Source organism: Triticum aestivum, chromosome 5D, assembly GCF_018294505.1.
Source record: "Triticum aestivum cultivar Chinese Spring chromosome 5D, IWGSC CS RefSeq v2.1, whole genome shotgun sequence".
Classification (NCBI taxonomy): domain Eukaryota; kingdom Viridiplantae; phylum Streptophyta; class Magnoliopsida; order Poales; family Poaceae; genus Triticum; species Triticum aestivum.
Window position 1 is genome coordinate 373,707,560 of NC_057808.1, and position 23,630 is coordinate 373,731,189.

Sequence of the window (23,630 nt, forward strand, 5' to 3'; positions counted from 1 at the left end):
TACCACACTTGTGCTTCAAAGTAGCACCATGATCTTCATGATAGAGAGTCTCCTATGTTATCACTTTCATATACTAGTGGGAATTTTTCATTATAGAACTTTGCTTGCATATTCCAATGATGGGCTTCCTCAAATTGGCCTAGGTCTTCGTGAGCGAGCAAGTTGGATGCACACCCACTTAGTTTCTTTTGAGCTTTCATAAACTTATAGCTCTAGTGCATCCGTTGCATGGAAATCCCTACTCACTCACATTGATATCTATTGATGGGCATCTCCATAGCCCATTGATACGCCTAGTTGATGTGAGACTATCTTCTCCTTTTTGTCTTCTCCACAACCACCATTCTATTCCACCTATAGTGCTATGTCCATGGCTCACGCTCATGTATTGCGTGAAAGTTGAAAAGGTTTGAGAATACTAAAGTATGAAACAATTGCTTGGCTGAAACCGGGGTTGTGCATGATTTAAATATTTTGTGTGATGAAGATAGAGCATAGCCAGACTATATGATTTTGTAGGGATAACTTTCTTTGGCCATGTTATTTTGAGAAGACATGATTGCTTTATTAGTATGCTTGAAGTATTATTATTTTTATGTCAATATTAAACTTTTGTCTTGAATCTTTCGGATTTGAACATTCATGCCACAATAAAGAAAATTACATTGAGAATTATGCTAGGTAGCATTCCACATCAAAAAAATTGTTTTTATCATTTACCTACTCGACGACGAGCAGGAATTAAGCTTGGGGATGCTTGATACGTCTCCAACGTATCTACAATTTTTGATTGTTCCATGCTCTTATATTATCTGTTTTGGATGTTTAATGGGCTTTATTATGCACTTTAATATTATTTTTGGGACTAACCTACTAACCGGAGGCCCAGTGCAAATTGCTGTTTTTTTTGCCTATTTCAGTGTTTCGCAGAAAAGGAATATCAAACGGAGTCCAAACGGAATGAAACCTTCGGGAGAATCATTTTTGGAACAAACACAATCCAGGAGACTTGGAGTGCATGTCAAGGAAGCAATGAGGCGGCCACGAGTTAGGAGGGCGCGCCCAGGGGGTAGGCGCGCCCCCCACCCTCGTGGGCCCCTCGTGGCTCCACCGACCTACTTCCTTCGCCTATATATACTCTTATACCCTGAAAACATCCAGGAGCACCACGAAACCCTATTTCCACCGCCACAACCTTCTGTACCCGTGAGATCCCATCTTGGGGCCTTTTTCAGCGCTCCGCCGGAGGGGGAATCGATCATGGAGGGCTTCTACATCAACACCATAGCCTCTCCGATGATGTATGAGTAGTTTACCACAGACCTTCGGGTCCATAGTTATTAGCTAGATGGCTTCTTCTCTCTCTTTGATTCTCAATACAAAGTTCTCCTTGATCTTCTTGGAGATCTATTTGATGTAATACTTTTTGCGTTGTGTTTGTCAAGATCCGATGAATTGTTGGTTTATGATCAAGATTATCTATGAACAATATTTAATTCTTCTCTGAATTCTTTTATGTATGATTTGATATCTTTGCAAGTCTCTTCGAATTATCAGTTTGGTTTGGCCTACTAAATTGATCTTTCTTGCAATGGGAGAAGTGCTTAGATTTGGGTTCAATCTTGCAGTGTCGTTTCCCAGTGACAGCAGGGGCAGCAAGGCACGTATTGTATTGTTGCCATCGAGGATAAAAAGATGGGGTTTATATCATATATTGCTTGAGTTTATCCCTCTACATCATGTCATCTTGCCTAATGCATTACTCTGTTCTTATGAACTTAATACTCTAGATGCATGCTGGATAGCGGTCGATGTGTGGAGTAATAGTAGTAGATGCAGAATCGTTTCGGTCTACTTGCCGCGGACGTGATGCCTATATACATGATCATGCCTAGATATTCTCATAACTATGCGCTTTTCTATCAATTGCTCGACAATAATTTGTTCACCCACCGTAAAATATGCTATCTTGAGAGAAGCCACTAGTGAAACCTATGGCCCCCGGGTCTATCTTCCATCATATAAGTTTCCGATCTATTTTATTTTGCAATCTTTACTTTTCCAATCTATACAACAAAAATACCAAAAATATCTATCTTATTATCTTTATCAGATCTCACTTTTGCAAGTGGCCGTGAAGGGATTGACAACCCCTTTATCGCGTTGGTTGCAAGTTTCTTATTTGTTTTTGCAGGTACGACGGATTTGCGTGTAGTATCCTACTGGATTGATACCTTCGTTCTCAAAAACTGAGGGAAATACTTACACTACTTTGCTGCATCACCCTTTCCTCTTCAAGTGAAAACCAACGCATGCTCAAGACGTAGCAATGATCTCCATCGTCACCGGCTTGACACCTTGATCTCCATCGTAGCGTCGTGGTCGTCTCGCCAACTATTGCTTCTACAACTATCGCTAACGCATAGTGATAAAGTAAAGCAATTACATGGCGTTTGCATTTCATACAATAAAGCGACAACCATAAGGCTCCTGCCAGTTGCCGATAACTTTTACAAAACATGATCATCTCATACAACAACGTATATCACATCGTGTCATATCACATCACAACATGCCCTGCAAAAACAAGTTAGACGTCCTCTACTTTGTTGTTGCAAGTTTTACGTGGCTGCTACGGGCTTCTAGCAAGAACCGTTCTTGCCTACGCATCAAAACCACAACGGTGTTTCGTCAAGTTTGTTGTTTTAACCTTCAACAAGGATCGGCCGTAGTCAAATTCGATTCAACTAAAGTTGGAGAAACAGACACCCGCCAGCCACCTTTATGCAAAACTAGTTGCATGTCTGTCGGTGGAACCGGTCTCATGAACGTGGTCATGTAAGGTTGGTCCGGGCCGCTTCATCCAACAATATCGCTGAATCAAAATAAGACGTTGGTGGTAAGCAATATGACTATCACCGCCCACAACTCTTTGTGTTCTACTCGTGCATATCATCTACGCATGACCTGGCTCGGATACCACTGTTGGGAAACGTAGCATGCAATTTCAAAAAAAAATCCTACGCTCACGCAAGATCTATCTAGGAGATGCATAGCAACGAGAGGGGGAGACTGTGCCACGTACCCTCATAGACCGAAAGCAGAAGCGTTTGACAACGCGGTTGATGTAGTCGAACTTCTTCTTGTTCCGACCAATCAAGCACCGAACGTACGGCACCTCCGAGTTCTGCACACGTTCAGCTCGATGACGTCCCTCAAACTCTCTATCCAGCAAAGTGTCGAGGGAGACTTCTGTCAGCATGACACCATGGTGACGGTGATGGTGAAGTGATCCGCGCGGGGCTTCGCCTAAGCACTACGTGAATATGACCGGAGGCGTAAACTGTGAAGGGGGACGCCGCACACGGCTAACAATGTTTGATGTGTGTTCTAGGCGCCCCCTCCCCACGTATATAAAGGAGGGAGGGGGAGGTAGCTAGCTCTAGGCGCGCCCAAGTAGGAGGAATCCTACTTGGGCTCCTAGTTGGATTCGCCGCCCCCCCCCCCCCCTTTCCTTTTACCGGAGGGGGAAAGAGGGGAAGAGAGAGAGGGGGAGAAGGAAAGAGGAGGGCGCCGCCCCCTCCCCTAATCCTGTTCGGCCTCCTTCCTTGGGGGGGGCGCCACCCCTTGTGGGCTGGTGTGCCTCCCTCCTATGGCCCATATCTTCCCCCGGGGGGTTCCGGTAACCCCCTCCCCCCCCCCGGCAGTCCGATATGTACCTGATACATTCCGGAACACTTTCGGTGTCCGAATACTATCATCCAATATATCAATCTTTACCTCTCGACCATTTCGAGACTCCTCGTCATGTCCGTGATCTCATCTGGGACTCCGAACAACATACGGTCACCAAATCACATAACTCATATAATACAAATCGTCATTGAACATTAAGCGTGCGGACCCTACGGGTTTGAGAACTATGTAGACATGACCGAGACTCCTCTCCGGTCAATAACCAATAGCGGAACCTGGATGCTCATATTGGTTCCCACATATTCTACGAAGATCTTTATCGGTCGAACCGTTGTGACAACATACGTTATTCCCTTTGTCATCGGTATGTTACTTGCCCGAGATTCGATTGTCAGTATCTTCATACCTAGTTCATTCTCGTTACCGGCAAGTCTCTTTACTCGTTCTGTAATACATCATCCCGCAAATAACTCATTAGTCACATTGCTTGCAAGGCTTATTATGATGTGCATTACCGAGAGGGCCCAGAGATACCTCTCCGATACTCGGAGTGACAAATCCTAATCTTGATATATGCCAACCCAACAAACACCTTCGGAGATACCTGTAGAGCTTCTTTATAATCACCCAGTTACGTTGTGACGTTTGATAGCACACAAGGTATTCCTCCGGTATCCGGGAGTTGCATAATCTCATAGTCAAAGGAATATCTATAAGTCATGAAGAAAGCAATAGCAATAAAACTTAATGATCATTATGCTAAGCTAACGGATGGGTCTTGTCCATCACATCATTCTCCTAATGATGTGATCCCGTTCATCAAATGACAACACATATCTATGGTTAGGAAAATTAACCATCTTTGATTAACGAGCTAGTCTAGTAGAGGCTTACTAGGGACACTGTGTTTTGTCTATGTATCCACACATGTATCAAGTTTCCGGTTAATACAATTCTAGCATGAATAATAGAAATTTATCATGATATAAGGAAATATAAATAACAACTTTATTATTGCCTCTAGGGCATATTTCCTTCAGCAACAGACCTACACCGGGAAACTAATGAACAAGCACTATGACGGGATCGAAGAGATTGGAGAATTTAAGTATGTGGATGTAGGGATATTCACCATATTCGGTGTTAGATGGGTGAAGCAAGTACTTCAAGAAGATGATTATTTCAATATCATGGTTATGACACCATGCAATGAGTCCGCAAACGTGCAAGCAATAAGTGGCTTAAATGAGCCATGTGTAATGGCCAGCATTGTGAGTAATGGCCACCACAAAATGAGTCCGGAACGTGCAAGCAATAAGTGGCTTTAATGAGCTGTGGGTAATGAAGCAGGGCTCTTTGCATTTATAACAAATTACCTTAATTCTTGTTTGTTGAATTATTGATGCAGTTCTTGTAGCAGTATGTTTCATTGGCTGAAACTGAATTTGTCTCCTGACTTCTTGTGGGTTATACTGCTCATGGCTTCTTTGGTGGTTGACACTGTTCCATTCTTCTTGCCCACCAGTTTGTTTTCTGCAAATTTGCAGGTTGATGACATTGAACATAGTGTCGATTGTTGTCATTGAGACCAGATATAAATGTATTTTTATAATAGTCATACGGTACTATTATCTCTCCTCATTAAGTTCATATATTGGTCAAATTTCGTCACATAATCATTGACGGTAGTAGATTGGGTGAGGGCATGGAAAACTCTCACATTCTCATAGATGAAGTTTCAAAAAACTCCTCTCCAATATACCTACAGAACCTGTACCATGGGAGGGTATTAGCTACCATACCAGTTCCTCTTCACCACTCAACTACGAGAGTCCTTTAAGATATGTGAATGCAATTTCAGTCTTTTGATCTGCAGGAGTCCTATCAGCATCAAAGTACCTTTCAAGTATGTGAATGTAGGAGTGAGTTCCAATACCAAAAAATACAGGGATGTTGTCTCCTTTGTTCAGATTGTTGCTCTATAGGTGCTTGTTGAGGTTGTTCCAGATCAACATGGACAATTTGATGTAAAGTTGGCTGATTTCTTGCTACATGTCATTTGTCTACTCCAGGGTAGGTTGTTGAGTTTTGGTTTGCGCAAAACGAGGGTGCTTGTAAGGAGCTTTATTGCTACCATTCAACTGCAACTCTCTGTCGGTCTCAACATCATGCAGAACTGTAGAACCAACATTGTTAGGAGTGTGAACTATTTCAGCATGTTGTTTCAGAGGGCCTTGAGGTGTGATGTTTTGGGCACTAGTTTGTCCTCCCTCGAGTGTGTTGGGTTGTTTATCTCTGAGTTTTGGGATAGTAATGAACTAGGACATAGTAGACTACGTACACCCCCCACCCACCCCAAAGTTGATGTTGACATGGTCTGCGGAATCTAAGAGCTCATGTCTATCGAATCCCCTATTGGTTTGCGGATTCTTTACATCCAGTTGCAAGTACTGGAGCTCTAGATTCTTAGTGTTTGTAGGGTCACCATCACCACAGGTGATCCTAGATGTGAATTAGTAGCAAGGGTTTTAGAATAGGGCAGAGTACCTTGCAACCTTGCTACCCCAACTGATATGTCAAGACAAGAAGAGGATTATACCACAACTTCAGCTGCAACCAGGCCTTGTAGAACAAACACTTCCGCCCCATGCACCATGCCACCTTGATTACACCGGATTTGGTGGAAGGGTGGGGTTATACAAGAAAATCAAGGTGCTTTAAACCACCGCCTAACCAACCATGTATCGAATGAAATCACTGCCACCGACACCGCCGAGAAACGCATCGCTGCCTGGATCAGGAAAGGGAAGGATTTTATGCACCTCCAACTCCTCTTCAACATGCAGATGCACTCGCCGCGGAGGACTAAACCAAGCTCTAAATACCAATTATGAGACCCAAGGCGATCATCAAAAGAACAATTTGCACTCAATGACACACAAAGTAGGAAAAGTTAGCAATTTGAAGCTTAATTTCAAGAAACTTAGGCGGAATTAAGACACATCTAAGGGCTAACCAGAAACACTCACAGCTAGAGTTTAGCCCCAATATATATAAGTAGAACGAGCTCTAAGACTTCATTAGCTAGCTTTTACCGGAACGGGAATCCAGTTTGGCTCTAAGGATGAACGCCCAAAATGTATTCTGCAGATGTCTAAGAAAATTGAAGAAATATGTGTTAACTGTCACACGAAACTGCTACCTACAAATTTTTAAGGTGAAAGCTTAAACATTTTGACCAGTAAAAAAGTTGAATGACAAATGTTACACTTAATTTTGGTCTTTTCATAGACAAAGCATTGCTATCCGGTTTTCACATAAAAACTGTGAAGCACCTTTATTACACTAACATAAACATCGGAAAAAACAGGATTTTTAATTTTATTTACTAAATTTACCGTCCATCCAAAGCATGTGATCCAGCCCCATTTCACCTACGATTCTCTCTGACTCAACCCGGACAGCGTCGTCGCCCTGGCGTGTGCGCCGTTTTCTCCGGCGCAGATCAATGTACCCGCCCTAGTCGACGCGAGCTACGTGTCGCCTAAGCATCCTCGCACGCCACGCGTAGACGTAGCCGCACCCTCCGCTTGCCACGGCGCGTCCTGCAATGGCTAGGTGGCCTCGGGACTTGCAGCAGGTCACGTGATCAGATCGACTCCACCGTCCCATATCCATCTCGTATAAATCCATGGCCGACCACGCCGTGTTGGATAGGGACACACACACTCTCACTCGTTGTCATCAGATCGAGCATCCAATCCAGAAAGACCAGAGCAATCCGCACGTGAGCGATGGAGGCGGCGAAGGAGAGGCGGGAGCAGCAGGAGCGGAAGGCCGCCGGCGCAGGCGAGGGAGCCGACTCGGTGCAGCTGCCGACGGAGACGAGCCCGTACGTGCAGTACAAAAAGGACGACGGCCTGGAGGACTACAAGATGCGGGCCTACGGCGCGCAGGGCCACCTCCCCGTCTCCGACGTCCCCCATAGCTCCGGCACCGACGCGCCCACCATCCCCGGCACCGCGCTCCCGACCGAGCACCTGAATCTGCACGGGCGCCAGCAGCCGCAGCGGGGTGCCCAGGGAGGAGGCGCTGGCGTTCGCCGCACCGACGACGACGAGGCTGGCACCGACACCATCAACCGCCACGGCGTGCCGTAGTTCATGGGTCATGGCTAGGCTGTCTTGCTAGCTCCAGGAGGTTATCCACGTAGTGCTCAGTGCGCGTGGGGGAATGAATAAAGTTGGTAATGTAAAATCGCTGGCAAAGCATGTCTACAGCATAATGTATAATAGTTTTTGTCCAAAAAAAACATCTTCCAAGAGCTTTGAGGTTATCCACGTAGTGCTCAGTGCGCGTGGGGGAAAATGAATAAAGTTGGTAATGTAAAATCGCTGGCAAAGCATGTCTACAGCATAATGTACTAATAGTTTTTGTCCAAAAAAAACATCTTCCAAGAGCTTTGAGCTTCCAACTTGCACTGGTTGTATGTCCTCGTTCGGGTCGCGTGCTCCTAATGGGCAATTGATTTGATCTACACTCATCGGCGCCTCTGATGTGCAGAGGCGAGACTAACGAAAGCTCTTCCAGAGTATTTTTTATACTCCCACCTAAAACTTGCGCAGATCTAAAACATCATTTATTTGTGCAGACCAATTAAGTCGGCACGCCACCTCGGAGATGTCAATACGCGTTGATCGTGCGAGGATAGATTCCATCGACCGTATTCGTCACGAATCTTGTCTCCTCTTCTCGTCTCATGCATGCAAGGATTCATTTAAGCGGAGGCAATTCCGGTTAAAGTTCCACGCACCTTGGCTGCAGATAAAACGAACACCAAAATCCAGCGAGGAAATATAAACTACTAACTAGCCTGTCACAAACCAGAGAATCTACCTCGCAACTTCCAGGATCATCGATCCTTGAGAAGCAGCAGCAAATAGTCATATATATATATGGGTACGATGAGCATCTCAGTACAAGAAAAGTGCAATGGAGAAAGCACGCGCAGCCATCCTCTTCCTGCTACTCCTCGTCGATTTCGCCGTAGCAGCACAAAACGCCACCGCCGGCGAAGCAGATGGATTCCACGTCGGGGTGATCCTCGACCTGGGATCGCCGGTGGGCAAAGTGGCGCGGACCAGCGTTCTGCTGGCCGTCCAAGATTTCTACGCCGTCCACCGGAACTACAGCACGAAGCTTGTTCTCCATATTACGGACTCCATGGGCAGCGATGTCCAGGCTGCATCAGCAGGTACGAGCGAATGTCACGATTCAGTCCGTCTATACCATATCTAGATGTGAGGATTCAGAAAGGATTTGTCTGTCATATCTAGATGTGAAATATAATACCTCATATCTAAATATGATGACAGTCACCGTATATTTTCATTGTTTGTCATGTTTGTTTGGTTTTCTATTCAAAAAAATGTTTGTTTGGTTTTCATTTGTCAAAGCCCCAACTAAAAACCAGCTTGCCCCGCGTCCATCTGGGTGACCGGCCTATATGCAAATCTGGTCGCTACCTCTCCTAAAAAAATCTGGTCGCTAGCTTTTTTTTTCTTTTGAGCTATCTGGTCGCTAGCTACCAGTTAAAAAAAAAACTGATCTCTACCTTTTTCTAAAAAAAACTGATCACTAGTGCTAACATCGATTTGTTAGCTTTTGCATCTAATAGTTATACATTCACAAGTTCGTCTCTTGTCACTGGCTTAGGCTACCAACGAAATTATTTACTTTTTCCATTTGGTTTTTGGGTTTTTCACTCTTATATTTTATAATTAATTTTCAATAAGGAACAAAGTTTGATCAAAACATATTTCAAAGAATATGTTCACGAATTTGCATATACTTTTTTCAAATTATAAATGTTAATGAATACCAAAAATGTTCCAATATATAGTGAACAATCCTTTATTATATGATGATTATTTTCTGATTACACACTAATTTTTTTGCAATATACATTGAGCAATTTTTTAATATACAGTGAACCTTTTTAATATACGATGAACTACAAGCAAACTTTTTTATATACATTGAACTAAAAGCGAACGGGAAAAAAGGAAAGAGAAAACCAAATATATAAATAAGAAGAGAACAAAAAATGAAAACATTTCTTTTTTATAAAATTGAGAAACACGAACAATTCTAGAAAAATGAACAAAATTGTGAATTTTGGAACATTTATTGAAACTTATGAATTTATGAAAAAACAAAAAAATGTGAGATCAACTATTCAAAAATAGAAAAAATAAAAGGAGAGGAAACCCAATGAAGAAGACTGATAACATAAAAAACATGAAGAAAACAAAACAAAAACATATCCTAGCTACTTGGGCAGGCTCATCTGCGGTTTGTTCGCTGTTGAGGATGGACTTGCAAGTGGGACAAAAATAGGTCAGATCCCTAGTGGCAAGTCGAGGATGGACTCGCGGTTGGGACTCAAAAAGGGTCAGGCCCCAGTTGCGAGTCGAGTTTGGACTTGCAACTGCGACAAAAAAAAGTTGGACCCTAATTGCGAGTCGAGGTTGGACTTGCAACTGGGACAAGAAAAGGTCGAGCCCCAGTTGCGAGTCGGCGGTGGACTTGTAACTGGGACAAAAAATGGTTTGTGAATCGAGGATGACTTGCAACTCGGCCAAAAAAGGTTGGGCCCTAATTGCGAGTCGAGGGTGGACTTACAACTCAGACAAAAAGGTTGGGCCCCAGTTGCGAGTTGAGGATGAACTTGTAACTCGGATAAAAAAGGTTGGGCCCCAGTTGCGAGTCGAAGATGGACTTGCAACTTGGAACCAAAAAAATCTAGCCCCATTTGTGAGTCGAGGGTGGACTTGCAACTTGCACAAAAAAGATTGGGCCCTAGTTACGAATGGAGGATGGACTTCCATCTGGGACAAAAAAGGTTAAACCCTAATTATGAGTCGAGGGTGGACATGCAGTTAGGACAAAAATGGTGTGGCCCTGTTCTAGTCAAGAGTGGAATTGCAACCGGAAAAAAGGATCGAGCCTCAGTTGCGACTCAATGGTGAACTTGCAACTAGGGCAAAAAAGGTCAGACCCCAATTACGAGTTGGGTGGGCTTGAAATTGGGACACAAAAAGGTTAGCTCCTAGTTACGAGTCGAGGGGGGATTACAACTGAGACAAAAAAGGTCGGGTCCAGTTGCGAGTCAAGGGTGGACTTGCAACTAGAAAAAAAAAAGACCAGGCCCAGTTGCGAGTCCATAGTGATCTCGCAACTGGGAAAAAAAGGTCGGGTACCAGTAGCGAGTCGAGGGCAGACTTGCATCTGGGACAAAAAAAGGTTGGGCCATAGTTGTGAGTCGAGAGTAGACTTGCAACTGGGATAAAAAAGACCGGGTCTCAGTTGCGAGTCGGGGTAGACTTGCAACTGGGACAGAAAAAGATCAAGCCCGAGTTACGAGTTGAGGGCCGGCAAAAGCGAAGACAAACAGGCCTAGGGCAATAACACGATACGCAATAAACAAACAATGACAAGCGAGGCGAACGATAAAGCACTTACACGAAAAATACGGGAACTAAATCAAACGATGAATTTAAAATAGACTTATAAAATTTTAAAAATCATGGATTGTTAAAAGACAAAAAAACCAAAGTTTAAAACCAAAAGAAAAAATGAAAAAAAGAAAACAAACAAAATTAAGGAGCCTTGTTTCAAAAGACCGAACGAAAACTACAAGTTGGCACTCTAACGCCCTATAACGCACAGAGCGTATCTATACCTTGCCTTGATTCTCCATGCTCTATTTTTTTTTCTTTTGAGAATGCATCTCCCTGCTCCTAATTACATTGCTTCAAAAAAATTACAGCCGTCAACCACACCGACAACCCAACCCACAAAAAATGCGCAAAAGAAACTAGTTATTTCACCATTTGGACAGGCCCAACAAAGACAACGTGACAGAACAGAGTAAGAAAGACGGTTGCATGGGACGTATACAAGTGCGAGGGACAGTTACACGAATCTTATAGCAAACTTTTTAGCTAGATGTGAAATAGCAAACCCGATTCATGAAACCGAGAAAACTTTGTTTGCTACAGTACTTTCTAAATATACATTTCCAATTTCCAAATGAAGGTATTTATTACTTGGTTAGTCTAGTCTATTTCTTGGTTTGGGAAGTTTTCGGGGAAATCAAAGCTAATCACTTCGTTCACAAATAAGATTTTTTAACTTTGTTTTTGAATCGGTTGTATATAAACATGTTTTAGTGTGACTGTTCACTTTTTTCACTCAGTATCTTATCCATATTGAAATATCTGAAACATCTTATATTTGTGAATAAAGGGAGTATTACTTAGCCATGCATCAAGATGATACTGGCATAAATTCGACTTTCAGTCGCTGCATCATAGATGCACACAGCCACCAACATACAAGCATGCAAACAGAAACAAACCAAGTATAGGTTTAGGATGCTAGAGATTACACACTTCTAATGCCACAAGAAAACTCAAGATGCCAAAAAATAGAGACTAGGTTGTCACCCACATGTTGAAAAAATAACTCCCTCACAATAGCTGCATACATTACCACCACCAGCTTTCTGGCCTCCTGCCTTTGAAGAATAGACCAGGTATGGCGATGCAGAGTATCTACTCGTGAATTCATACGCTCCTAGATGAACAGTACATTTAAAAAAATAGAAAAATAAATGATTTTTTTTGGCAAAATTTAAGGAATATTTGGAGTGCATGCAAATTTTCATCACTAAATCACACTGGTAGAAGTCATGGCAAAAATGGCATCGATATTTATTTATTTATTTGCCACATCTTTCACCAATGTGATTTCATGATGAAACTTAGCATGCACTTTAATCATTCCTTAAAGTTTGCCACACACAAAATTCAGAATTTTTTGAATTGTTTTTCTATTTTTTTAGTGTTCACAACAAGAGCATTTGAACTCGAGCTGAGAAAGGTACTTTCGTAGGTATGGAGCCAATACATATATTTGATAGCCCCTCGGCCAATATATCAAACATACTAGCAACCCCTCTGGCCAGTGATAAGTTGGATCCACTTGACCTGGACAACACGTCACATGGCATGAGCGAAATGACAATCGAAAAACACATGTTGGACTGATTTGGTATCACCTCAGAAGCTACATTTAGCGGCCCCTTGCCAATTTCATTTAAGAAGATTGCCTTTGGTTACTAACACCCATGCGCATATACCATATGAATATTTTGGTTTTTAGCGGGATTTATAGTTTCCGTAGTTGCCGGTTTTGGATGGGATATCATTTTGTGCAAATTTCATATCTTCAGGTATCCTGGTCATCCCCGCAAAAAAAGGTATCCTAGTAATCTTAGAACTAGGTATCCTTAAGACAATCACATAAGTTAGGCCACCATCGCATAAGTTATGACTTGCAGTCAGATTTGAGCCGATCAAAACCCGTCAAGACACTGTTTGGTTCATTGTGATCCATGACCGAAGCGATCGAGGTATTTTCTACCGTTTTCCGTGTTGTAAAGTCGTGCATATTACTAGTTGAGTGACGTGTGTGCAAGCCAAATGTCCTATTAGAATCTCACTTGAGATCAATCTTTGATCTCAAGCCAAATATTGGAAGTTTCTCCCACAAAAAAAGTTAATTTCATGTCACACATACCATCCTCACTGATTAATTTAAACAACCATTTTTGCCAAGAGACTGACATGTTTTGTTGCAATGTCTTGGATGTAGGGGGACCATTGATTTTTTTTCCTACATAACAGAGTCCATTTGACGAGACATCCTTCTTTATTTTGATTGTCCACTAGCCATTTTAGCACTCCTTTGGGGACATGGAAGAAAAATATCATCAAACTGCTCAGAACCAAATGCATTAGGCTTAACCTACCCACTCCTTTAGTTGTTTTTCGATATGCTCCTCTATTCCCCGCCAATTCTCATGAATATGGAATTCTGAGACACCAATGGAATTGAACCTTGTTCACATCCAAACATGCCTGTGTTGGTCAGCTGTTTCATGCGCCTAGCCAGAGTAGAAGATCTCTCTTTTATGAAAAACATGTTTTAAACCAGGCAAACACTCAAATGTGCCAAGCAGTGCAGGTTTTCTTTTCTTTTTTAGTTTCATGACCCATAAATAGGATGGTATCATCCGCGTACTGTAAAACCTATCTGTCATCGACTATATGAAGCACCATCCCATTCATAAGATCCTCTAACTTGGCTTATACAGGGTTAAAGGATCCTCCCAGTCGAAGGCCTTTCTTTATTTCGAACTATATCCTAAATTATTGTTGACTTTGATACCAAAACTTCCAGTAGATATGAAAATTTCCAAGCACTTGCACCAAAGAGGTGAAAATCCTTTCATCCGAAGTTTTGAAGAAGAAAATGCCAATTGAATTTCCGATACACCTTCTCAAAGTAAATTTTAAAAGCTACTCCCATCTTTTTTTATGGAGCTCATGAACAGTCACATGAAGAATTAGAACCCCCTCGATAATGTTTCTACCTTCATGAACACCATTTAGATTGGACGAACATGTAATCAACAACAGGATCCGTTCTTTCTTTCTTTTTTGTCACCATACTGCATACTTTGAAACTCACATTTAACAACCAATGTGACCAATTTTTTAATTCGTGTGGCCTGCATTTTGGAATAAATTCATTTACACCAAAGTTGAGATTATATAGTGGTTGGTCACTGCTATGAAATGCATCAAATAAGTCACTACAGGAAACTGCGTTGTTGCCGACGACAATATATATGCCGGCGGCTTTTTAGCGGGGCCGTCATCATATATAGCAAGACGCCAAGGACGCTAGGAAAACCATCGAAAAATTTGTAGCTACGCCGACGATTTTGCCAGCCAGGCCGTCAGTAAATATGCACCATTTGCCGAGGGCAACCATCGGCAAGATAAGGCCCGTCAGCATATCATCAGACATGGGGCGCATAGTACCTAAATCTTGTAGTGAATCCATCAAGTCATCTTTGATTACCTCCCACAATACCTGGTAAAACTCATAAATCCATCTTGTACAAGTGTTTTATTATGTTTCATTTGAGGGATAGCCTTCCAGACCTCCTTTTCCACGAAATGAGTAGTGATAATTTCATTTTCTGCCACAGAAAGCTAAGGGTGTCCAAATACATGCACTGACCAAAATTAATCCAATAATATGTGGGTTATGTTATATAAACTCAATGAAATTTGAATTTATATTTGTATTATAATGTGCTTTCTTGTGTTTGTATTTTGTAAGTAGAAATTTATTGTCAATCAAAACTAGTCAGTCAAATACATGGAACCCAACATCCACAAACACCTAGAACCAACTATCAAATGAGACATAGCGATAGACACAAGTTCTTTCTATTAATGTGTCGAGACACAAGCATTGAATTTTCGCGAAACAAATAATGCATTACATTTTGCAACGGACGAGTAAATTGTACTCATAATATTCCTTCTGAGTTTGCTAAGAGTTAGAATACCTCAGAAACTCAGCTCTGGCATTTCTTAGTGGGTGGGTTAATATTTCTAGTCATGTGTCTCATATTGTGAATGCAATCTCTTTTTTGTGGCAAACTTCTGGACACAATCTGCTTAATCTCTCTATAGCATTACATTTGTTAATATATGTGTACGTATGTTCCCCAATAAGAGGTCAAATATTGTATCTCCTTGCACATGTGTGTTCTATCAAATATTAGCTTCTTATGGCATCACTTGGCTATTTAAAAAAAAAGATATTCACTTGGCTATTTATTATGAGGAAGCATAGATGGAAGAATGTAAATTAGAGTACGGACTAATATAACAAGAAAGTCCCAAACTAAGTTTCTCTAACCTTTTTTCAATCTTCGAAAGAACCAGTTATGATGTTGAGTACTAAAGATTATTCCACATATATTATCTGACCATCGTTTTCTTTTGTGTGCCCTTCCGAAAGCTATTGAGTTGCTGGAGAAATACAAAGTGCAGGCCATCATTGGTCCCCAGAAATCATCAGAAGCTGTGTTCATATCCAGTGTTGGAAATTTAACCCAAGTCCCCATAGTATCATTCACAGCAACAAGCCCCTCTCTCACTTCTGATAGTATGCCGTATTTTGTACGATCAACACTGGATGACTCGGCTCAGGTGAATAGCATTGCCTCGCTTGTACAGGCCTATGGATGGAGAGAGGTGGTGGCAGTATATGACGACACCGACTATGGGAGAGGCATTCTACCATACCTCATTGACGCACTTCAAGAAATTGATGTCCGTGTTGGGTATCGCAGTGTTATCCCTTCAACAGCAACAAATGAGGCCATGGTGCAAGAACTCAATGGATTGATGGCAATGCAAACAAGGGTATTTATTGTTCATATGTCATCCACTATGACCTCCCTTCTTTTTACAAAGGCAAAAGAGGTAGGGATGATGAACAAGGGATTTGTTTGGATGACCACAAGTGGAGTGGCAAACATCATCGACTCACTCAATCCAAGTGTCATTGAGGCAATGAATGGTGTGCTAGGAGTAAGATATCATGTTCCCAGATCACAAGAACTTGACAACTTATCCATAAGGTGGAACAGAATGTACCAACACGATAACCCGGAGGAGTCACCCTTTAATAAACTAAGCATTTTTGGACTATGGGGCTATGATACGGTATGGGCATTGGCACAAGCAGCAGAAAAGGTTGGGATATCCGGTGCCAGAAATAAGCAACCATGGTCCATTAAAAACTCCACATGCTTGGAATCAATGGTTATTTCCACTAAGGGTCCTGAACTCTTAAAGGCAATCGTACAAAACAAATTCAGAGGTTTAAGTGGTGACTTTGACCTTACAGGCAGACAACTTAAAGTTTCTGTGTTCCAAATAATAAACGTGGTTGGGAGAGGTTGTAGAGAAATCGGGTTTTGGACTATGAATAGTGGACTTTCACGGCAGTTAAAGCAAGAATACTTCAAAAAGACAGGACCAGACTCAATGCCTGACCTAAATCCTATAATTTGGCCAGGAGAGTCCACCGAAATACCAATGGGCTGGGAAATTCCTACGGTTGGTAAGAAGCTTAGAGTTGGTGTGTGCTCGAGCGAAAATCCAGAGTTTATAAACACATACAAAAATCCTGCCACAAATGTAACAACAGCGAGTGGACTGGTAATTGACATATTTGAGGAGGCAGTAAAGAGGCTACATCATCCATTTTCTTATGAGTACCTAAATTTTGACACAGCTGATACAAAAACTTCGGGGAGCTACAATGATTTTGTTTATCAAGTCTATCGTGGGGTAAGTAATACTGTATAAACGGCAATTGAAGCTGCATACATTTCATTGTTAGGAGAAAAAAAACTCTGGTAGTTTAAACATTTTACAATGAATTAATTGTCTTTGCATCTCCATCCAGTATTTGTTCTGCTTTCACGTTGCAATTATAACATTTTATAGGCAAAAGGATGCCAACCTGAAAGGCTCGCTCTATTTTTTTCTCAAAGCAAAGAAAATCAAAAGTATATTGCTTGCTAAAATATTTCTCTTTGTTTAACAACTGAGCTTATACTGTGTAATGAATATTATCAAGTGGATGTTCCTTTTCTTTGCTTAAATATATAAATCTGGCTAATGGCACTGCAGGAATACGACATAGCTGTTGCAGACATTACTATAAGATACAATAGATCACTGCATGTCGACTTCACCGTACCATACACAGAATCCGGAGTAGGGATGATTGTTCCATTCAAGGAAAAAGTGAATACGGATATGTGGCTTTTCTTGAAACCACTGAGCATTGAGATGTGGTTTGGAAGCATCATATTCTTTATATACACAGGAGTTGCTGTCTGGCTGTTGGAGTATCTAAATGGCAATGAACATGTTCATGGTCCCCTATCACTCAAACAATTGGCGATTACAATATTCTCCATTTGTGAACAGAGTTGAGTAAACATTACAGTTTCTTAGATCTCTTTACAATTTTGAACAAGTATTTCAGTTGCATGGACAAAGCATATGTTACACCATATCAAAATAGGAAGAATCTTCAAAAGATTAATGCAAGAGTACATTGATCCGGATAAACATCTCTATGAGCCAGTTGAATTTATCTTTAAAAATTCCACAAAAATAACTTAGATCTATCTAATTAACAGTGCTTAACAAAGGCAGTATAGAATCAGAGTGTGGAAATGAACTAATCCTAGTTTGTATCAGTTAAAAACTGACAATATGGATTGCGTTGATCATCTAATTAAATTGAAATGGTGTGTTTTGCAGAGCTTATAAGAATTTTAGTGCCTCAATAAAGTCTTGATTGTTATTTCTGCAGAGGAGGAGCTGGAACACTTTCTAGCTAGAACTGTTCTACGTGTATGGATGGTTGTTCTTCTGGTACTTGCATCAAGTTATACAGCAAGCTTTGCAGCAATGCTTACTGTACAGCAGCTTTCACCAACAGTGACTGATGTTCATGAACTCCAGAAGAATGGAGAATATGTAGGGTTCCACCAAGGTTCCTATATAGATGGTCTATTGGTGGAGATTGGTTTTGATACATCAAAGATCAGGGGCTATGCTACACCTGATGATTTCTATAGTGCTCTTTCTAACGGAAGCATTGCTGCGGTTGTACTCGAAGTCCCATATATTAAATTGTTTCTCACAAAGTACAACAAAGGTTACACAATGGTGGGGCCTATTTACAAGAGTGCGGGTTTTGCATTTGTAAGTTTAACTACACTCACTATTCTCTTGAAAAGACTGCTAGTGAGCCACGCAAATGATATGATTATATGTTTCCTTTAATTCTACCAATCATGTCACCACAAGATTGCAGTTTCAAAAGAATTTTAGGATAACAAAAACGGTTGGTATGGTTATCTAATAGCAAAAGTGAATAAATGTATCTCCGAGTGGAATGATGCAATTTTAGGATAAGAAATTGCTGCAAGTAGCTCTAGTAAAAAAGGCTAGACGACGAAATAAATAACAGAAGTAACACAATATCACTTTTTATAAATCTAACTACTATACACGACAACATATATACAAGAGGCTTGGAGAACCACAACATAGATACATACCTTTACATCAGAAACATAGGAAGTGAGCCTAGCTCACTTGGCTAGTGGAGTGGATGTACAACCCAGCCACCCAGGTTCAAGTCCTCACGGGCGTGAATTTGGGTTCTTATTATTTAAAAGAAAAACTCGCTGTGGGGGGCTTCCCCTACCGCTTTCCTTTTCAAAAAAAAAAAATTCAGAACCATCAACATGAACTGGTATTTGCAATTGATCACATTAATGCTCTGTTTAGAATTCTAGTGAATTGTGAGAAATAATATATGTTGGCTGGTTTACTTTTAGACATTTTAGGTGCTTCTCTATCTCCTTTTTCCAAATAAAATAGTATTTGCATTTGAGTGTTGTTTGTTTAAATAATAGCACCATCATATTGACCACCTACTATTATATGAAATTGTCATTGGAACATTATATGTTAGCATGTGCGCCTTATGACAATGATCTCTTTGCTGATTAGGCGCTTCCCAAGAATTCTCCGCTACGTCCTGAAATGTCGACTGCAATACTCAACATAACCGGAGGAGATACTATCAATCAGTTTGAAAAGAAATGGATAGGTCAAAATAGCCATGAAAATGATGACATGCCTGATGGTTCAGGCACTATCAACTTCGAAAGTTGTGGGGGATTATTCCTCATATCTGGAATTGTGACAACCGGTTCCCTTTTAGTAGCCATGCTGATGAGCCGCTACAATAAACATCAACAAAACGCAGGGAACAAACGGGATGACCAGAATGAATCTGGACCTGGGCAAGAAAAGGAGAAAATGGAAGAACAAGGAGATCAAAACAGCAATGGAGAGGGAACTCAATTGATGGAGGGCCAAACAACATTGTGAGTGCCTCACAGTTCGGACGGAAATGGTGACCAGCTTACCAGGAAGTAGATGCATGCACACAACCAAAATAAGAGAGCAACATTACCAACTTGTTTCATGCGCAAATCATTCATAGGGAGACAAAAGTGATAGGTTATTAAAGTTAGTTCCAAACTGAGCAAAGTTCACCTTTCAGGCTCGAAGATGAACAACTGCGGGGGAGACCGGCCAGCTAGGCTGGACTTGGGTTCGTGGAATTTGCTATGCATGCAGAATCAAGTAAATTTGCTTCAGCCTTTCAGGCATCGCTCGGCCGATGGAACAACTGAAAAGGCTAAGCCTATGTTTGATAGTAAAGTATTGCATGTAAGATTCAAAGTATCAAAAAACTAGAGTGATTTAGCCTGTCAGTTGTAAAATACCGTGGTCTTTGACATAACAGAGTATGGTGCAAGGGCATTTATCCCTTCTTGAAGGCGTTGCTATGAATGAAGTCAACTCTGCCGTAGGCGTTAATTTCATATCTTTTGAAATGGTTGTCTTTATTCTGCGTTTTGCATATAATAATTACTCCCTCCATCCCATAATATAAGAGTGTACATTACAACATCTTTTGAAATGGTTGTCTTTGTTCTGCGCTTTGCATATAATAATTACTCCCTCCTTCCCATAATATAAGAGTGTAAATTATATTATGGAGCGAAGAGAGTAAGATACGAGTTGTTGTCTAAAGCCACAATGGCTGCATCAGTCCCGGCACACGATGGCTGTCTTAAGCCGGGCCATGGGGTCCCAGAAATCTCAGGATAACTAACATACACCGTTGTTGCAAAATCACATTACAGTCAAGTAACCTTGATACATGATACCACCCTGTAAACAAACACTTGGGCACTTGGCAGTACACCTATAACAGCGGAAGAACACATGGCTCTGTCTGTACTTACAAAGGGGCGAAACCCGGCGGACGTTCTTTTTTCAAGTAGCATGGCATGGATCAGAGTTTCCATTACAGTGTGTGTACATGACAGGGCAGGGCAGGGCCAGGGATGAAGCAGCGACTACTAAAAGGTCCTAGGGTATTTCTTGATCTCGTACAGGATGGAGGATATGGAGACGACGAGGTCCTTGTTGAGGGCGGACCCACCATTGACCCTCTTGACGCACTCGGTCAGCCTCGTGTACTACAGGAGCAGCTGCGTGAGGGACGCACCGCAGGTTGTTCGCTGGAAGAACCATTTCCCGAGAACGATTTGCTCATTATCATTTTCATAAGTTAAAAAGTAATTCGTTTGCGCAAACAAATTAAGGGCCCAAAACACGTCGGCACCCGGCCCTCGGAGATGTCAAAACGCGTTGTTGGTGCGGGGATAGATTCCATCGACAGCATTCGTCATCTACCGTACCTTGTTTCCTCTTCCCGTCCCATGCACGCAAAGGATTTATGTATCCAGAGGCAACTCCGGCTGAAGCTCCAAAGTCTAGTGAGGAAGAATAAACTAACTAACTAACTAAGCCTGTCACAAATCAGCGAATCTACCTCGCAGCTTCCAGTTCATCCCTGACAAGCAACAAGCGGAGCCATATAAGAGGACGTGCGCACAAGAAGTGTAAACCTTGCAGGCCCCAGGTAATGGAGAAAGCACGTCGAGCCATGTTCTTCTTGTTACTGCTGATCGCCGATTTCAGCGTGGCCCAAGACACCGCCGGCGAAGCGGATGAATTCCACGTCGGGGTGATCCTCGACCTGGGATCGCTGGTGGGGAAAGTGGCGCGGACCAGCGTGCTGCTGGCCGCCCAGGATTTCTACACGGTCCACCGGAACTACAGCACGAAGCTCGTTCTCCACGTTGTGGACTCCGCGGGCAGTGATGTCCAGGCCGCATCGGCAGGTATGTGTGTCTGCAGTATGTCACGCTGTGAGGATTCAGGGAAAACCGAGGACTTTGTTTGTTAGCACTAATTCCTAATATGACTATACAGTTTCAAATAAAGGTACTAAATATAGGTATTTATTACTCCCTCCTGCACTAATGTAATTAAACTGCAAAAAACATCTTATTAGTGTACAGAGGTAGTAGTACTTACATCTTATTAGTGTACAGAGGTAGTAGTACTTTTGATGTTTGACGTTGCTGCGTAGTAGTAATTCTTTCTACAAACTTGGTCAAACTTGAGGAAGTTTGATTTAGAGCAAAGTATTTTGAAACAGAAGGAGTATTTTGGAAGTTTTCTCTTCAAGTTTTTCATAGAAATGAGATCTCACTTTTATAAAAAATTATATTTGAAAGCGGAAAATTGCTTGGGTGTGCCAAGCAATAGTTCCTGATTTGTTTTCTTTGCTTTCTCGATGTCACGATCCATAACTAGAATGGTATCATCTGCATGATGTAAAATAAATAATTCGTCGTCCACTACATGAAACACCATCCCATTGGTAAGATCCTCCGACTTGGCTCTCTGGATCATTACTGCCAGCATTTCGCCAGCTTTATTAAAGAGAATAGAGACAAAGGATCCTCCTATAGAGGCCTTTCTTTCTTTGGAATTAGGCCAACTCCAACTCACGACCCTAATTGAACGTCTGTTTTGGCCGGATTCTATCCGTTTGGGTTGGGCAAAGGGGCGACGTCCGACCCTTTCTACATTTGCGTTGGTGGTGTGTTCAACGGGCAGACGCATTTCGTCCGACCGCCTGAAATATTTGCGAAGGGAATAATGAAAACTGAAATTTTGGCAACACGGTCATAGTTCATGCCAGCGGGCATAGTCATGCTGGTCAGAGCACCAGCGGCCGGCACACATGCCAACCAACAAAATGATCAACCCCCAAATTTTCACGCCAACAACAAAGCCAGCGGCCAGCACACTTGCCAGCCTACAAAAAACGGCCATAGTTCATGGCTCCCTAGTTCATGCGGGCACGCAAGTCGGCTCAACCATCTTGGTCGAGCATCTCCTTTTGCTTCTTCTCCAACTAACTTCTTCTCTTCAGGGGCATCTTGCTCAAGTCCATGATCATGAAGGCTAGCGCCACCTCTTTTGCTTTGGTGTCAACATTGGTGGCCTCGATCGCGATCTTTTTTGTTTGGACGACCTCCTCCATGTCGAGCTTCCTCCTCTTGACGGCCTCCTCCATGTCGATCTTCTTCCTTTGGAGCTCCATGAAGGCCTTCATTTGCTCCTCCTTTTCTTGGCGCTTCCTCTTGTCCCTTACTTCCTTTTGGGTCATTATGCCTTGCAAAGTTTCTTGCAAGGCGAGATGTCGCATCACGCTTCTCGTCCACCTTCAAGTTGGTTTTGCCCATCGGCCTCTTCATTACATCTCCATCCCCAACCACGGCCGCTGGCCCTCCATTCTTCTTGAGAGTGGCATATTGATCTTTGAACTTGGGGCAATCCTTGATGAGCGTCCCACAATGGGTGAGGGTGAATGGCTTGTTGGAATGTCAGGCCTTGAAGGCTTCCAAAGTTGGAATGCCTACACAATCAAAGCAAACGCCACAATGTAATAGCGAATGACACATGATGCAACAAACATGAACATGGCCTAGGAACGAGGAGAAGAAGTTCATACCAAGTCTCCCACACCTAGGCCACTCATAGGACAGACTTCAACTCTCTCAAGCGCGGCACAAAACTTGTTGCATTCTTGTTGAATTAACCCCCATCTCTTTTCAATTGAGTTGATGCCACGGGTGCTCGCAAACTTGTACAAGAAAAACTTCCTACATTCATGAAAGGTTTTATGGAACTCTCCCCCGAAAGACGGCACATTTTTGCTCGGCATCGGTCTTGGGATCTTGCCCTATCTACTTCCGTCCAACTCTCGCGAATCAAATGTCCTCATCTTTGGTGTATGATCCCATGCGAATGATTTGCTTCCTCATTTGTGCATTGGCCCTTTGGGTGAGCTCATCAATAAACAATGGCTCCTCGTCAATGTCTACCCATCTTCTTCCTCTTCCTCCTCACAATAATGTCTTCATGCCACGAGTTGCCATGGCCATCCACCTCTTCTTCTTCGTGGCC

At 42.2% G+C, this 23,630-nt stretch overlaps 2 protein-coding genes across 2 annotated transcripts; both read left to right on the forward strand.

Annotated features, from left to right (window-relative positions):
* Positions 1-7,395: 7,395 nt before the first annotated feature.
* Positions 7,396-8,166, forward strand: LOC123124990 (uncharacterized). The gene has a single exon (XM_044545536.1). The coding sequence runs from the start codon at positions 7,491-7,493 to the stop codon at positions 7,854-7,856; it is 366 nt and encodes a 121-aa protein (XP_044401471.1). The 5' UTR covers positions 7,396-7,490; the 3' UTR covers positions 7,857-8,166.
* A 522-nt stretch (positions 8,167-8,688) lies between these two features.
* On the forward strand, positions 8,689-19,619 carry LOC123124991 (glutamate receptor 2.8-like). The gene is made up of 5 exons (XM_044545538.1): positions 8,689-8,950; positions 15,646-16,985; positions 17,331-17,580; positions 18,025-18,419; positions 19,236-19,619. Exons 1-5 carry the CDS (start codon positions 8,689-8,691, stop codon positions 19,617-19,619), a joined length of 2,631 nt encoding a protein of 876 aa, XP_044401473.1.
* Positions 19,620-23,630: the final 4,011 nt, after the last annotated feature.

Coding starts and splice junctions, on each gene's coding strand:
- LOC123124990 (XM_044545536.1), top strand. CDS start 7,491: ATGGAGGCGGCGAAGGAGAGGCGGGAGCAGCAGGAGCGGAAGGCCGCC.
- LOC123124991 (XM_044545538.1), top strand. CDS start 8,689: ATGGAGAAAGCACGCGCAGCCATCCTCTTCCTGCTACTCCTCGTCGAT. Junction 8,951..15,645: donor TGTCCAGGCTGCATCAGCAG/GTACGAGCGAAT, acceptor CCCTTCCGAAAG/CTATTGAGTTGCTGGAGAAA. Junction 17,581..18,024: donor TGGCAATGAACATGTTCATG/GTCCCCTATCAC, acceptor TTATTTCTGCAG/AGGAGGAGCTGGAACACTTT.